This window comes from Nelusetta ayraudi, unplaced genomic scaffold (genome assembly GCF_046127955.1).
Source record: "Nelusetta ayraudi isolate G7.1 ecotype Tasmania unplaced genomic scaffold, CSIRO-AGI_Nayr_v1 ptg000135l, whole genome shotgun sequence".
NCBI lineage: Eukaryota > Metazoa > Chordata > Actinopteri > Tetraodontiformes > Monacanthidae > Nelusetta > Nelusetta ayraudi.
In genome coordinates, this window is record NW_027466185.1 from 7,185,478 (window position 1) to 7,200,330 (window position 14,853).

General features: G+C 45.8%; 1 protein-coding gene across 5 annotated transcripts; it reads right to left on the minus strand.

Annotated features, from left to right (window-relative positions):
* Positions 1-3,181: 3,181 nt before the first annotated feature.
* On the minus strand, positions 3,182-12,108 carry pfkfb3 (6-phosphofructo-2-kinase/fructose-2,6-biphosphatase 3). 5 transcript variants are annotated; one of them, XM_076011445.1, is made up of 15 exons: positions 11,845-12,107; positions 9,818-9,946; positions 9,597-9,693; positions 9,438-9,504; positions 9,259-9,333; positions 9,104-9,160; positions 8,881-9,005; positions 8,188-8,395; positions 7,956-8,102; positions 7,763-7,867; positions 7,015-7,144; positions 6,783-6,910; positions 6,500-6,688; positions 6,270-6,292; positions 3,182-4,583 (listed from the first exon to the last, which is right to left on the minus strand). In XM_076011445.1, the coding sequence occupies exons 1-15, from the start codon at positions 11,921-11,923 to the stop codon at positions 4,577-4,579; spliced, it is 1,566 nt and encodes a 521-aa protein (XP_075867560.1). In that variant the 5' UTR covers positions 11,924-12,107; the 3' UTR covers positions 3,182-4,576. The 5 variants fall into 5 exon arrangements, with proteins under 5 accessions (XP_075867560.1, XP_075867559.1, XP_075867558.1 ...); XM_076011447.1 differs by lacking the exon at positions 3,182-4,583 and adding an exon at positions 5,566-5,784 and having other exon boundaries at positions 11,845-12,108; XM_076011444.1 differs by lacking the exon at positions 6,270-6,292 and having other exon boundaries at positions 9,818-9,943.
* Between the last annotated feature and the right edge of the window lie 2,745 nt (positions 12,109-14,853).

Consider the following 14,853-nt stretch of genomic DNA (forward strand, 5'->3'; position numbering starts at 1 on the left):
TAAGCAGGGATCACACACGGCCTATTTAATCCACTCCGCTCCATTCAAGGCCCGCTGGATGACTTATCCCCTCCATTCAGAGCGAAAATCTGCCCATCAATGGCCTGGGCACAAAGGGACAAGGATGAGTTTTTCACTCTGTCGCACAGCAATGCATTCTTCACCAAAACAGAAAGGAAAAGCGCACAGTCAAACTTGAGCACGGGCGCACACGCACGCTCTCCCTAGTGTCAGCTCAGGTTCATGGAGAGCCCATCATAGGGGGTGGACGGAACGTTTTTGCCTGTCCTATGTGGCGTTTGTTTAAAAAAAAAACAACCCAAAAAACAAAAAGAATTGTCCTGTCTCGAAACAAAGAGAAGCTGCGCTGGAGCCGTGAAAACCTCTGAATGCATTTGACTTGGTGAGCATCCGCACATTATCCTGACATCACAGGAAAGCAGGCAGAGAATGTGCCATTTCATTGCTGATGCCCAGCAGTTGCAAAGGCATAAATGTATGTGACTCAGCACACGCCGGTAACAGGGAGCTTACCACCTATGGACTGCTGGACGCAAGATTGATTAAAAAAAAATAATAATAATTAATTATAAAAGCAGGAGAGGTGCTGCTGATAAGTTTGGCAATGGTTGACCTGAGAATTTGAAGGGTATTCTTGTCGAACTAAAACACTTGAAAAGTCAGAACAGGTCAGAGGATCCGACAATGAACTATGAAAGCAATATTTGACCCCCTGGTTACGGCCTCACTCACTGCTAAATCTGATGCTTTGTTGTTTTTCTTCTGCTCTTTTTTTTTTTTTTTGGAAGGGGACAAAAAGAAGGTGGCAAAAGGCTGTGCCATGAGCCACTGTCGCTTTCAGTGATCTCAGATGTCACAAAGGGCCGAATTCCATTTATTGTTTTTTGTGCGCACTTTCTGAGAGGTGGAGCAAGCGAAAGGAAGGTTAGAAAAAATTGGTAAAGTGAGTTTCGCTTTCAGGGGGACCTTTGTTCCCACACTAATGACTGTCTGTTTTTTTTATTACATATTCCACAGTTACATCAGAACATGCAAAGTTACATGCAAAAGACTGCGTCAAGAAATGGGAAACTGTAAGTTAATGAACCAGCTTCAAAGACATGAAAAGAAGAAGAAGTTGCATCAGAGGGACACTGTTCAATTTCCTCCAGACTTTTCCCAGAAAGATTCACATCACCCAGCACCGGCCATTGATGTGGGCTGCCATGACGTATCCGTGCGTGTGTGTGTGTGTGTGTGTGTGTGTGTGTGGTGTGTGTGTGTTTGTGTGTGTGTGTGTGTGTGTGTGTGTGTGTGTGTGTGTTCAAGGCTGCGCATGTGTGCCTTCGGTGTACTCGGTACGCGGTGGGTACAAGCGTCCAGGATTACTCTGAGCTCTAAATGAGACGGGGACACATGATCGGCTAAAGGGGAAGAGCTCAAGCGGGTCGCTGGGAACGAGCTGCTGAGTCATGAGAGATAACGTCCAGGTGAGGCGGCGGGAAAAACCAGTCTGCAGACAGCATGCATGGCATGGAGCTGCTAGAAGAAGCAGCGTTCATTTATCCTGAGTATGCCTTTGAGGAACTGCAGCATCTATTTATGGAGGCTTATGCAGGGTCTAATAATCGCTGTACTCCTCTATCCCACAGAGTTCTCTCTCTCTCTCTCTCTCTCTCTCTCTCTTCACTCACACACACACACACACACACACACACACACACACACACACACAGAGACCCCTCAGCCCACAAGAGGTTTATGATGTGTCACTGGACTTTTTATTTGAGGCTTGAGTCACATCCAAACAATGAATTGAGGAATCTTTGCATGCGTGCATGTAAGAGCGTAGCAGCAGCAGCCAGTTCTTGGACCTGACCTGACTGCAGTCACATAGCCAGGCTGGCGACGTGACGGGCAGCCTGAGCCAAGACACTCAGTCTGGCGGTGAGGCCTGATGACTCAAGGCCAGAGGAAATACCACATAGAAACAGGGGAGAGAAGGTGGGAGAAGATATTTATGTCATCTGGTTTTAAAGGTGGATGCCTGTACTTAAGCTGAGACAACAGTGTAAGATGTTGAGTTGATACCAGATAGGATTCATTGATAGAAATTACCATTCATTATTGTCCATATCTTTGGGATAATATGGATCTTAGCACCAAACAAATGTGTATGATTTGATTTTCCGACTGGTTCTGCGATACATCATGTAATCCTTCGACCCGGTCAAAAATAATTTGTAAGGGGTTTAAATAGGTTTAAAGAGAGGACTGCTGTCAGAATGATTTAAACTTGCCAACCTAGCACAACATTTTACAGGAGGTGTCAAACAGGTGCGCTTCGACGTCAAGTTCTTAACAAAACCTCAGGGTATCGTCACCTTCTTCTGGGGACACTTATTCTGTGAACTTTGCTGTTTGCTATTTGGCCCACATTGTTTTGTTTTTTTTTTGTTTATCATTTATTATTTTCAGGGAAAACACATGATTCAATCACAAGCGGAACACACCCTGAAGGTCAAGTGTGTAAGATTTGGCCTGATTTATGATTTTTATATTGGTAAAAGCTTAATATCCTGCCCATCAATACATTAATAAAAGTGTGTATATACTGTATATAGCAAGGGTCTTGCTCCCCGTTAGTTGCCATCTTGCACCGCCGTATTTCTAAGGGAGCCTGGTGTGGACAATCCAGCTTGCGTTACAGCACGTGTATTTAGGGTGACTGCTCCCGTTGTAAAATAAACCAACGAAGAAGGAAGTGGACGAGGTAGCCAGGTTTGTGTGCGCAGGTTACCATAGTTCACTGGAAAGCTTGGGAGAGGGAGAGCGCTGCAATCTGAAATGTAAGCACCTGATTTCCAAGTTTCTTCTCAAAATCTCCAAATATAAACTTTCTGCTTCTCATAAACAAACATGTCCTGGAAAAACCTGAATTCACAATGACTAAACACTCCCTTAACTTGTCCCCTGGATGTCCCGTCATCCTCTCTGATGCAATGCCCTGGCAACATCCTGCCGGTGCACAATTCTAACTGTGTGAGTCACAGATCATGTGAATGGCTATGATTGTGAAAGCGGGACATGCTGTGCATATACTCCCGATAAGCTCCATATATGGAACACACACACACACACAAAGCTGGAATAACAAAAGCAAGAGGCAACCTGTACGAGGTGATTTTTCCCTGGAGCTATTTTATTGGTCCAGCAGATGCAAAAAAAGAAAATAAATTTGAAATAACTGTACAACATAATGTCCTGCTATGCCGGTGCTCTGATTAAAACATAGTGCACTTAAAGCAGTCATTCAAAACTACATACAAATAAATAGAAGAATAGAACAGGTTTTTGTTGTTGTTTTTTTTACAAAAAGAAATCTTCAAGTATCTTTAATGAAGGTATTAACAGAGAGCGGGAAGCACCCGCCTCTTTCCAAAGGGATCATGGTTTTTTTTAGTAGAAAAACACTAACCCACATACTCATTAGGAGAGCTTCGCCTCTTGTTCATTTCCAGTTTTCATCTGTACACCGACATTTACAAGGTAATTATTAATAGCACGCATTGACACAATAAAAATAGAAGTGCTTGTAAATTTGTGCGTAGCAGACACAGACAGCAAATTGCAGTAATCAGGGAGTGATAAAAAAATTAAATTAAGCTTCCCCTTGGGTGGCATTGACTCAGGTGCTCAACGGTTAATGCAGCAGTGAAACTAAACAGACTAAAAAAAAAATAATACTAATAAATGATCAAAGTATCAAATTAGGACACGATGTGTGGAGCTATTAGGTGAAGAGTGGCTCCTCCCCTTCACAATTTCATCCTAGAGAAACGGCAAAGAGAAGCAGCATGGGGCTTGCCAGAACAAGCACTACAGGCACTCTACGGCAACACTGGGAGTCCAATCCCACCAATCACGGTCCAGTTACAAGGAAAACAACCAAGCAGAAAAGCGCAAAGGACAAAAGTGAAAACGTGTCCCCCTCTGTGCAAAACAATTGCATCTTTGATAAGAGTATCATTAGTAGTGAAGTCAGTTAAGTCATTCTTTCGGGGATTGGGGGAATGCCAAAAAAAAAAAAAGTGTCCGAGAGTTTACAACGTAAACGTGAAGTCCTTTTTTTTTTTTTTTAAATCAAAAGTTCAACCACATGTTGTATATTGCAAAAGATACAAATAAAAAAAAAATGCATCAGAATGGTTCTTCCACTGAAGCAGAAGAAACCAGTTTCCAGCAGGATCATCCCTCTCAGCTGTGAGAGGGATGTTTTGATTTGAGTCGCAGCTCGCTTCGTACACGCGATGTTGAAAGTCTCCCAGGAAAGACAGGAGAAAAAAAACAGACTGACTGGGCTTGCTCTGAAACTTTACAACGTCCACATCTGATGAGGACGGGAAATCATCAAACAATGTCCGCTTTGAGCGAGAGAACGCGTCTGGCATTTCTACGACTGATTCCTTGTGGCAGACTCGGCGTCGGCGACTCCCCCTCTGTGATCCGCTGCGTCAGACGGGCGGTTTTCACTGGCACGGCTGCAGGACGTCGTGGCGGCCGCTCGACTTTCTCTTCAGGTTCTGCGAAAACACACAGGAGCAAATTTAGTCGCGATTCACTTTGCTGTGAGAAATTCAACTTCGATACAGAACAAAAAAAAAGCAGGGAACAAACATGCATTCACATTCACGCACTTTGCAATTCTGCATTTTGCATTTTTGGACCTCGGCACCACAGGCATCGTCGCTTTTTGTAATCTCAGTCCTGGTCTTAATCATTCTTTCACTCTCTGTGCAAATATTTATGAACTGATCGCTGATGACTGATTGTGCAGCTGAGAAAATGAATTCCCTTGGGGATGAATAAAGTATTTATCTCTCCATTCAAACATGAACGTGCGTCTCCGAGACAAACGTCTGAGTCATGGTGAGTAATCCCTCAAAGTCTGAACCTGCGCCGCTCCGCTCGGCTCACCGGTATTTTTAGAAGGTGTGAAAACTGCTGAACGCATGCATGAACGGTACACCGGTTGCCTGCCTGCCTGCCTGCCTGCCTGCCTGCCTGCCTCGCTGGCTGCGCATGCCTGCCTACCTGCCTGCTAATCCCCAGGTGATTATGAATGAACCCGACAAGATCCTCACACACCACATGGTAATCCAGCCGTGCTTTTCCGCTGCACCAGCGAAACTGGAGCTGACCTGCCGCCCCTCCCGCACCCCCTTTGATCAATAGAGTCCGACGGTCGCTATCCAAGTTCCTTAATGTGAATATTGACTGGATTTTCATTTGGGAGCTAGGACTACTACACTAGTAGGAACTAAGGGAATAGAATAGAATGCCTTTATGAAGAGGCGGGTATTGAAGGTGGATGAATGGATGGATGGATGGATGGCTACGGGAATTTGTATAATTACAGCAGTGGTATAGTAAAAAGAAATACAGAGAGAAAAAAAAAAATTCTCGGGTAGGAAAGGAATGTACATTTGTTTTATTTACAGTTATCTACATGAATGCAAATTCTAATTTTAAGTATTTGCTGAGCAGGATAAATTCCTTTGAGACACAGTTAGCGTCGGCGCTACGTCTGAGTGGTGGGCTTACAAAAACCTGTCTGTGGGAAATGCATTCTGGGAAAGCGTGCTCTATCAGAGATGACCCGTAGTTCTCTCTGTCAGACGCAGCCGCTGGCAGGACTAGGAAGCGACCGCTAGGCCTCTACAGTGTGTTTACCTTTGAAAGACTAAGAGTGAAACCACTTTCAGATACTGGAGGACGGCTCGTCTTTAAGCAGACAGGGGGGGAAAGAAAGAGTGAGGCAAACAAAACAGAGACAAGAACAGGAAGAGTCAGCATGAATCACGGCGGAACCGCGAGCACGCAGCAGCGCTGACGAGCGCAAGCGGGAATCGCAGGAATGTCAACAAGAGTAAAACGAAGTTCCTCCACGTTGTTGGGTTTTTCTGATCCAGAGGAGGAACTCCACCACGCCTGTGTTGACATGATATTATGATGACGTTACTTGGCAGACGGCTCCAGTGACTGCAATGAACGTCGCTGGAAGACTGCGACTAGGATTCACGTTTTTCAATGTGTCCCAATTGCAGTTCTGTAATCTTGTCGTACACGCACGCTTTGACGGAAATGTGCAGAATTCCCAAGCCGCGAATGAAACAAGAACAATGACACGGCAAACAGGAAGAGACCGGCCACTGGGGAGGGGGAGGTGCTAAAACAGCCACAGAGAGCAAAGTGTCCAAAATACTTACAGGCAAACTTTGCCCAGCCAGTGCTGTGAGGTGCAGCAGAGGAGAGGAGGAGAGCAAGAGAGTGAGCAAAGCAAGTCCAGACGCTTCCATCCAAAGGAAACTCGCTGCCAGCATTTTCATCCGTCCATAAGCTAGCTAGTGTTTGTTGATTTCCACTTTTGGAAATTTCAGGATCAATTCGAGCTGGTATTAAGTTTTGGGGGTTGGGGGGGGTTTGAGCGAGAACGTACCTGGCCAGCCATGGCCAGCGGGAGGCTGGAGGGACTGCAGAGAGCCATGGAGGCCACCGACGGAGGCAGCTCCTGGATGGGCGGCTCGTCCAAGTCATCGATGCGCGGCTTCTTGATGTTGGACTCCGGGCTGGTCAGGGGCGTCACGCTGTTCCTCCTGATCAGGGAGGCCGGGCCCCTCTTCACCTCCTGCGGCACACGAGAGGGAAGACACGGGGGTTCGCGCCACCTCCTTTTCCCACGCAACGTGACGGAGGAGCCGCGAGTCGGCGCCGGGCCTCACCTCGGGTCGGTCCCGGTGGGTGTTCACCGCCTCCACGTTCAAGTAGATGGACTCCACTTTGCAGCCGTAGGCGACCGGCGTGAGCTTGAGCACGGTGTGGAGGGGACACTTCAGGTAGGGCATCTCGTCTGGGGGGGCGAGAGGAAGAGGAAAAGGTTGCATGAACATTTTGTTGCATTGCATTTTCTTTACTTGAGATGAAAACTCAAACTGTGCCAGCTGTTGTACCGACCGGCACTTTTATCCAGGAAGTAGGCCAACAGGCAGCGCATGACCGCCTGGTGGCAGATGACCAGCACGTTCTCCTGTCGCTCCATCTCCATGATGACGGGCTCCACCCGCTGCACCAGGTCCTGGTAGGACTGCAACGACAGGCACAGCTTGACTTTCCATTCCTCACGTTTTTTTTAGTCATTAGCTGCGTTTACATGGACACAAGTAATCGGAATAAAGGTCCGATCAGATTAAAAGTGCTTCATGTAAACGCGTCAATGGGAAGATTGTGTGAAGGGACTGAGTGAACGAGCCGAGGACCTGCGGACAACGCAGCGTTTATTCACAACAGAGGCGGAAGCACAGCTTCTTCTTCTGCTACTACATCGGGAAAATTGGACAACTCCGCACCTGCCCAGATGATTCGTTCTGATTAAACACTTGGTGCATGTATACGCACGTCACCATCGGATCACAGTGGATTTGGAATTGGAGAAATGTGCGCATGTAACCATAGCGATTGTCAAATTAACACTCCAGTAACAAAGGTCTGGCTTTTATATCAAACCTTAACATTTTTAAAGTATTATTTTACTTGTGAAACTTAACTTGGAATTTAAAGCCATTTTCTACATACTATACATCTATATCTACATCCAACGCAGAAAGGCCATTGTATAGTTGAAAAACAACAACAACAACAACAACAAAACAGTGGCATCTATTCACTCCAATGCTGATGGTTGCTGAGTGCACGGTGTGTTTACCTCCCCGGCAGGGTAGCGATAGTAGTATTTGTTCTCATCCCTCAAAGCAAACTCCTCCGGAAATCTCTCTTTCACCTCGTCGTACGTCATCTCCTCGCACACGCCCTGCGCGGGGGACAACACGACACACCCGTGAGTTCCAGTTTGACGGCGGCAGACACTCCACGCCGCCACCCCGAGCAAGGAAACTCACGGCGTCGATTTCGTTCAGGGCCTTCCACTGCTCGTACGGGACGCCCAGCTCCTCCGCCGTCTGGATGCTGCGGCACAGCTGGCTCGTCCACACCTTCAGGTCCTGCAGCTGCTGCTCCCCCACGAAACGCGCCAGGGTGGCCGAGAACTGCGGCAGAGAGGGGGAGACGGGGTTCGACGGGCGCCCGTTGCTGATCCGCGACAGTCGCTCGAGTCTGGAGGCGGGCCGGTACCTGTCGGCCGCGCGGCGAGAGGCCCGCGTCGCCGCCCAGACGCCCCTCCAGGTTGTCGGTGCTCTCGCCGTGTCGGCACAGGTAGATGGTGCGCGGCTGGACGTGGATGTTCATCAGGTAGTAGACGATCTTGCTCTGGATGTGATCCTGGATGCGGTTGACGAGGTAGCGGCGTCCCACGTCTATCACCTTGATGAACGAGAGGTCCCTGGCGGGAGAGGGAGCAGCCCGGTAAGCAACTCCCGATTGACTGACTGACTGATCCTCTGTTGTAGGGTCTTGGTCTTGGACTGGGCCAACTCGGGATTTCTGATCAAGACCGGTCGAGACTGCTTATGCGATGTTGACACCCAGAGTGACGCACCCCCTTATTCCTAGTTAGTTTATTTTTCAATTTTATAAAGCAAAGTCGTTTTTTGAAAATGGTTCAAAATAGTTGGCAAAGCAGCACAATGTTTTTAGAAAATGGTGAAAAGATACCTTGCTGAAATGAGGTGTCTGGTCGATTTAGAAGCAAACTTGACTTTAAAAAAAGATACTGGTAATTTTTTTCTGGTTTGTTGCGATGTTTCTTTGATATATAAAGTATTGGTCTTGTCTTGATCTCGATACTCTCTGGTCTTGCTAATGTCTTGGTCTGGGTTGGTGCGGTCTTGACTGCAAACACGAGCCCGATCATTGCCGATCATTTACCGGTCATGTTGGTCGGGGTCCAGAGGCTGGTAGCTGGTTTTGTAACATTCAATTCTCTTCTGGAAATCCAAGACGGCCTCGGTCTTGTTGCAGTCACGGTAGTCTGGACACGACACCTTCACTTCCTGTAGCGGGGCAGAAGGGAGGGGGGATGGGGGGGGGGGTCGTTAACCAACGTCACGGCTGAGGGTTGGGGCTGGCTGTCCCCGTGTCTGCGGCTCACCATGATGTTGGAGGCGATCACGTCGGGGTCGTCGCACACGGACTCGATGAAGAAAATCTGGGCAGAGACATAAAGGGGAGCGAGGTTTGAATTCACCGCTTTCCTCCGCGAGCACGAGGCTCCCCCCTACAAAGCTCGCCAGCGACAACACAGACCTTGAAGTCGTTCTCGGCGCCAAACTTGAGGATCATGTCTCGCCTGTCCCTAGTTGTGTTCGTGGCGTCGAAGACCTGGAACGGACGTGCAACAGTCGCGTGTGACAAATGTGCCGACCGTGGACTCGCGATGGGCCACCGTCTTCCAGACTGGAAATAATTCCTGATGGGAAGCTTACCGCTACTTGGCCTCCCTCGTCCTTCAGGTACGACTTGACATCCCTCAGGGCTGCTAAGGCACATTGCCTGAGGAGGACAGGGATATTAATCATATGCCACCATGTTAAAATGTGGGAAAACATGTCTGAGGTCGCGGCCGCCTCTGTGCTGGGACTTACTGCCTGATTTTCACAGCACATTCATTATCAGGCTTGAAGAAGTCGTAGGAGCTGTAGTTCTTGACCGCCTCCCTGCGGTACTCGCCGACATTGAAGACTGCAACAAGGCACAGGCAACGGCACCATGAGGTCAGAAGCTAGCGTTGCCTCTCTGAGGGAGCGGCGCGTCGCCCTGTGGCTGTTTGGGAAGACGCCTTTATATTCATAAGTACGTGGCATACCTTTGGTGGGCATGCCAATCCAGTTGAGGTATCGCGTGAGCTTCTTGGAAATGTAGGTCTTGCCCCGAGCCGGGAGACCCACCATCACGATGACTGTGGGCGGGTTGGCAAAGTGGGGGGCCCCACCTGCTGACAGGAGCAGAGTGCGTTAAAACAGCATCACCAGAGCAGCTGCTGTTTAGAGGTTTTAATAGCTAAATGATGTACATCTGGGATTATCAGCAAATGCCCCATATAAGGAAATGTGGCACAAATGATTGTGTCTATGACTCAGACAGACAGCTGCAGCCAGACTTTCACTTCCATTAGAGTGCACATTGACCCACTTCTGATAAACCTATATACATGAAGTGGGGAGGAGTCATTCTCACGTATCCAAATGCTTCCACATCACCCAGGCAGGTGTCAAAGCAATTTGTATTTGGCAGGTTCTGGTTAGATTGGAACGTTGCCAGGTGAGCAGTGTTCTCTGTGCTCAAAGCCTCGGGCGAACGTCGTTACTCAATCCCTGGCTAACGCAATGAGAGCTAATTTACGCCACTAATCTTGTTTTCATAACACGGGAGCCTGGTCACTTGAACGGAAAAACGGATCAGAGTCCAAGTTGGTCCCGAGGCATCTGGTTCACGCTAGCGCATCCTTGCCACAGTTGTGCCAGAGCAATAGTAAAATATTCAGCCAGACTTCCTGCAACTGGGATGATGGGAGAGAAAGTTTCCTTCGGGACGGGCTGCGCACTTTTAGAGTTATTGTTCAGTAAAGGCATTAATGAAAGACACATGAGGACACGTGCAGCTTTCCAGCTAAAAAAGAAAATGATCAAAATGAGGTAGAAGTAGTACTGGAGAACTGAAAACATCATGAACATGTAGCTCTTTATGGATGAGGAGCAGCCTTCTTTGACCACATAAAGTGGCTTCGAGTTTCACCTTTTTTAAAAAAAAAAACAAAAAAAAAAACACAACAACAACAATCCTATCCAATCCAGCAGTTTTATAAAGCACTTCAAAACAACCCTAATGTCCAAATAATTATCCAGTACAAAAAGAAGAGAGGGAAAAAAATGTGCAGATTTTGTTTTTCCAACTTCATTTCATTAATTAAAATTAATGTAATACACCGTCTTAGAACAGGCATGGGCAAACTATGGCCCGGGGCCCATATGCAATCCGTTATGCTTTTTAATGCGGCCTGACAAACTTGAAGAAAGGACACTAATATGCAAGTCATAAAATAGCTGTATTTCATCCATTTTTATCAATGTTCTTAGAGTAATTTCAATAAAGAGCAAAATTCCGTGGAGCTTCAAAGACACATATTCTGTTGCAACTTTAATTTTGTGACATTAAAGCACATGTGTTCTACGTATCCCATGATATATTGTTTCTTCCTCTGAGGTGGGTCACCATAACACTCCATCCATCTGCTCCAGCCCCCTCTGTTACATTTTAGAACCCATTGCGGCCCACCAAGGCAAAAAGCTAAATAAACTCTAGTTTGTGTCTACACCGAGTGTATCTTTGTATCGTCGCCCCTAATGCGACTCGCGCGGCCTGCCGGGGGTGGGCGGCTGTGGTGGTGGTGGTGGTCTCCCTCTCTGGGTGACACACAGTAACGAGGTCGCACGATGCACACGTGCTGCCAGCCCACCAATTGGAAAAATCGCTCCAGAGGCGTCAGGCACGCGCTGTTGAGGAAGAGGAGGGAGAGTGGGGCGGCTAGCTACGTGATGCGCGTGCTGATGGAGACCACCAATCGAAGGAGGGACAAATGAGTCAGATGAGGCAGGTGCGACTGACTATATGAGACAGCAGAGCGCAGACGTGACCTAGTTTAAAACTTAGATTAGATAAAACAATATGATAGTCAGGGGAATAATAAAGATATACACGTTTGAATAAACGCAACGCAAACTGTAAGCAAGAAATCCTATCGCTGTCGGCTGGAGTGTAGAAAAAAAGGGTGAGTTGTAAGAAGAAAAAAAGAAAAAACACAAGTGGATTAAAAACAATATGTGGTGCTCTTACCTCGCCGGCACGCCGGTTTGTCATCCTTGGTGGGAATCCAGATTTTTTGGATCCTATTCTGGGTCAGCTCCCTGGGCATTCCTCGGAGAATGGCGAGAGGCGAAATAAAAACAAAAGACGGCGCTGTATCCGAGGACACAGAGGGGCACAGGAATACTATGTTCTCCTCGGTACCGACGAGTCGCCTCCGTCCAAAAGTCGGAAACGCTGTGAGGTGGTGGTGGTGGTAGTGGTGCCGCTGTGTTCACGGGGTTTGCAGGGCGCGCTGAGCCGAGCTAATCTGCCGGTCTGCGGTACACATCCGCTATTTAACCCCGCCCGCCCGCCCAGCCGGGAAGCAACGTAACTGCGGTGACGACATACACCGGCGAGAGCCACACACACACACACACACACACACACACACACACACACACACACACACACACACACACACACACACACACACACACACACACACACACACACACACGTCGCCCCCATGTGGTGAAGGTTGATAGCGCTTTATCGTCTAAAATTACAGTTACTCTTAATTACTATATGTGACTTATTAGCGGCTGTTCTTTTATTTAAAAATGGATTTCCATGCGTATACATATTGTAATGTCATGTTTTCTTTTCTTTCAAATTGGTGTTTTGTTGGTTCTCGTCAGAGTCGCAGAAGTCGCAGTTTCCCTTAATTTCCCCCGACTTTCTACGGACACGTGTGTGTGTTCTTGCGCTTCACACCCAGCCGCAATGTTTCCTTTGGCTTGCATCACGCGGAATCGACCTCTGTTGATTCAGTCTGAGTAGAAGACGGAGTGCGGAGGAAACATGCTGAGTGTCACATCACCTGGTTGCGCTTCCCTAATGCTGGGTTGCCTTCCTGACTCAGGATTGGCATGATTACCCAGGGCTATAAATAGTGATTGTGGGATGAACATCAAAAAGCACATGCGAACCAAAACATGTTTTGATAGACGTGGACCAATAATTTTGCAGACAAATTGTTGTGGCGGTAGGAAAAGCAGACCCACACTAAGAATAGAATTAAATTATCATATTTAGGATTTATATTCAATTGTTTGTATGTATGTATGTATGTATGTATGTATGTATGTATGTATGTATGTATTATTTATTATTTAGGGTGCTAACATGCAAGTCTACCTTTCAGGATTTACTCAAATCAGTTGATCTCATAAACATAATATCATATGTATATATATATATATGTATATATATATATATATATATATATATATATATGTATATATATATATATATATGTATATATATATATATATATATATATATGTATATATATATATATATATATATATATATATATATATATATATATATATATATATATATATATATATAGTATAGTATAGTATAGTATAGTATATAGTATGTACACATCGGTCTAAATTCACCACATCTCTTCCCTTTGGAGAGACTTGAAGCAGTTTCTCAGAGCATCCAGCAAAGTCTATAAATAGCAGAATGGTTTGACTGGTTTACAATTTCATCCTGACCCTGTGACACTGAGCTGCAGAGGTCACACAAGGATATCTCTAACCTCAATTTCTCTTACACACACACACACACACACACACACACACACAGAATATAAATCAACGTAAATCAACTTGAACTTATGAATTAATTTTAATATTGTGAGATGTACTGATTAAACCTAACCTAAATGTACATTATTATGACAGTGTAATTGTGCGCAGGCAAAAAAGTACTCTGCACTGCTTACACTGGTGCACTAAAGTTCCTTTATTGCCCAGCTTGGGTTTTGAAAACTCTCTGACCTCCTGCCAACCTCTCGATGGAACACACGTTTTTCGTAGATGTACCTAAAGCCTGAATATGTCTACGAGCTGCTTAAAGTTAAGAGTTGAGAAAGATTACAGTCCAAAGCATCGGCACAACACAACACAACAAAACGAGTGATCCATGTCCATTAAAAAAATAAACAAATAAACCAATCAAACGGAATATGGGAACATATTTCTTTTTTTAAAGACTTAGCATCCTTCGCACCCTCTGAACTTTTCCCAACCCTTTCGACGAAACATTCTCATATCTGTGTTGCATTCCAGATAATGTCCTGTTTATTTCTCCTGGAGTTCAATTTATCACACTTTCCCCCCTGGAACAAAGAATGTATGTGAGTTTCAAGAAAACACTGGTGCCATTTACAAGTTTGAACATCCTTCTCAAACACAAAACAAATGCAGTTTTTTTTTATTTGTTTTAACTTTCTTCTACAGAATATGAAGCGGAAAAAAAAGTCACAAGACGTCTCCGTGACCCGAAGATGTTGCAGTCTGAGTTGGAACTTCTCCAGTGGAAATACTGTCATTGTGAAACTGAACTTGATATGTGTCATGTGTTTTTCCTGATAGTGAAACACTTTTTTTTTTTTTTTTCAAACTTTGCCTAAGAGAGTATAATACAGTGAAGCAGTTTGGGGAGGTTTTCACAAGGATTAGATTATCACCCCCCTTGAGTAAAGCCTGGAGGGAAGAAAGATGAACAGAATGCCTATATAAACGCTCGCTTTTGCAATTTTGATATAAACTCTGTGTTGCAATGCAAATAAAAGATTGGCTTGTTTTCACAGCTCACTTTCACTGCGAGACTGCGTGGGCTGCATTGTTTGGCCTCGGGAGAATGAACTGCTTGGCCATACTAATTTAAACATTGCTGTAACTCATTTGGGGCTCTATACTGTGGAAGGTAATTAATGGAGCTTTAGTAATGAAATTTGCTTGCATGTCCCTGAAGGCATTTGTTGTACCCAAATATTGCCAGCGAGAGTGCACTGTTGTTATTGTTGGGTTTTTTCCTGCTGGGACGGACAGATAGATTGGTTAGATGGATGGACGGATAACTTGACACGTCACGTTGAACGTTTCCCAACACTTTCCCCATCATTTCCTAAATCTGTTGTATTCAATTTTACATATTCATCCAGTCAAAAGGACATAACTTCTGTAAAATACATTC

What these genes read in the sequence shown, in the direction of transcription:
- pfkfb3 (XM_076011447.1), bottom strand. Translation starts at nt 11,923, where the DNA reads ATGCCCAGGGAGCTGACCCAGAATAGGATCCAAAAAATCTGGATTCCC. An exon ending in TGATCGCCTCCAACATCATG is followed by an intron (nt 9,006 to 9,103) that starts GTGAGCCGCAGA and finishes GCCCCGCTACAG; the next exon opens with GAAGTGAAGGTGTCGTGTCC. An exon ending in CGCTGGCCATGGCTGGCCAG is followed by an intron (nt 6,293 to 6,499) that starts GTACGTTCTCGC and finishes TGCACCTCACAG; the next exon opens with CACTGGCTGGGCAAAGTTTG.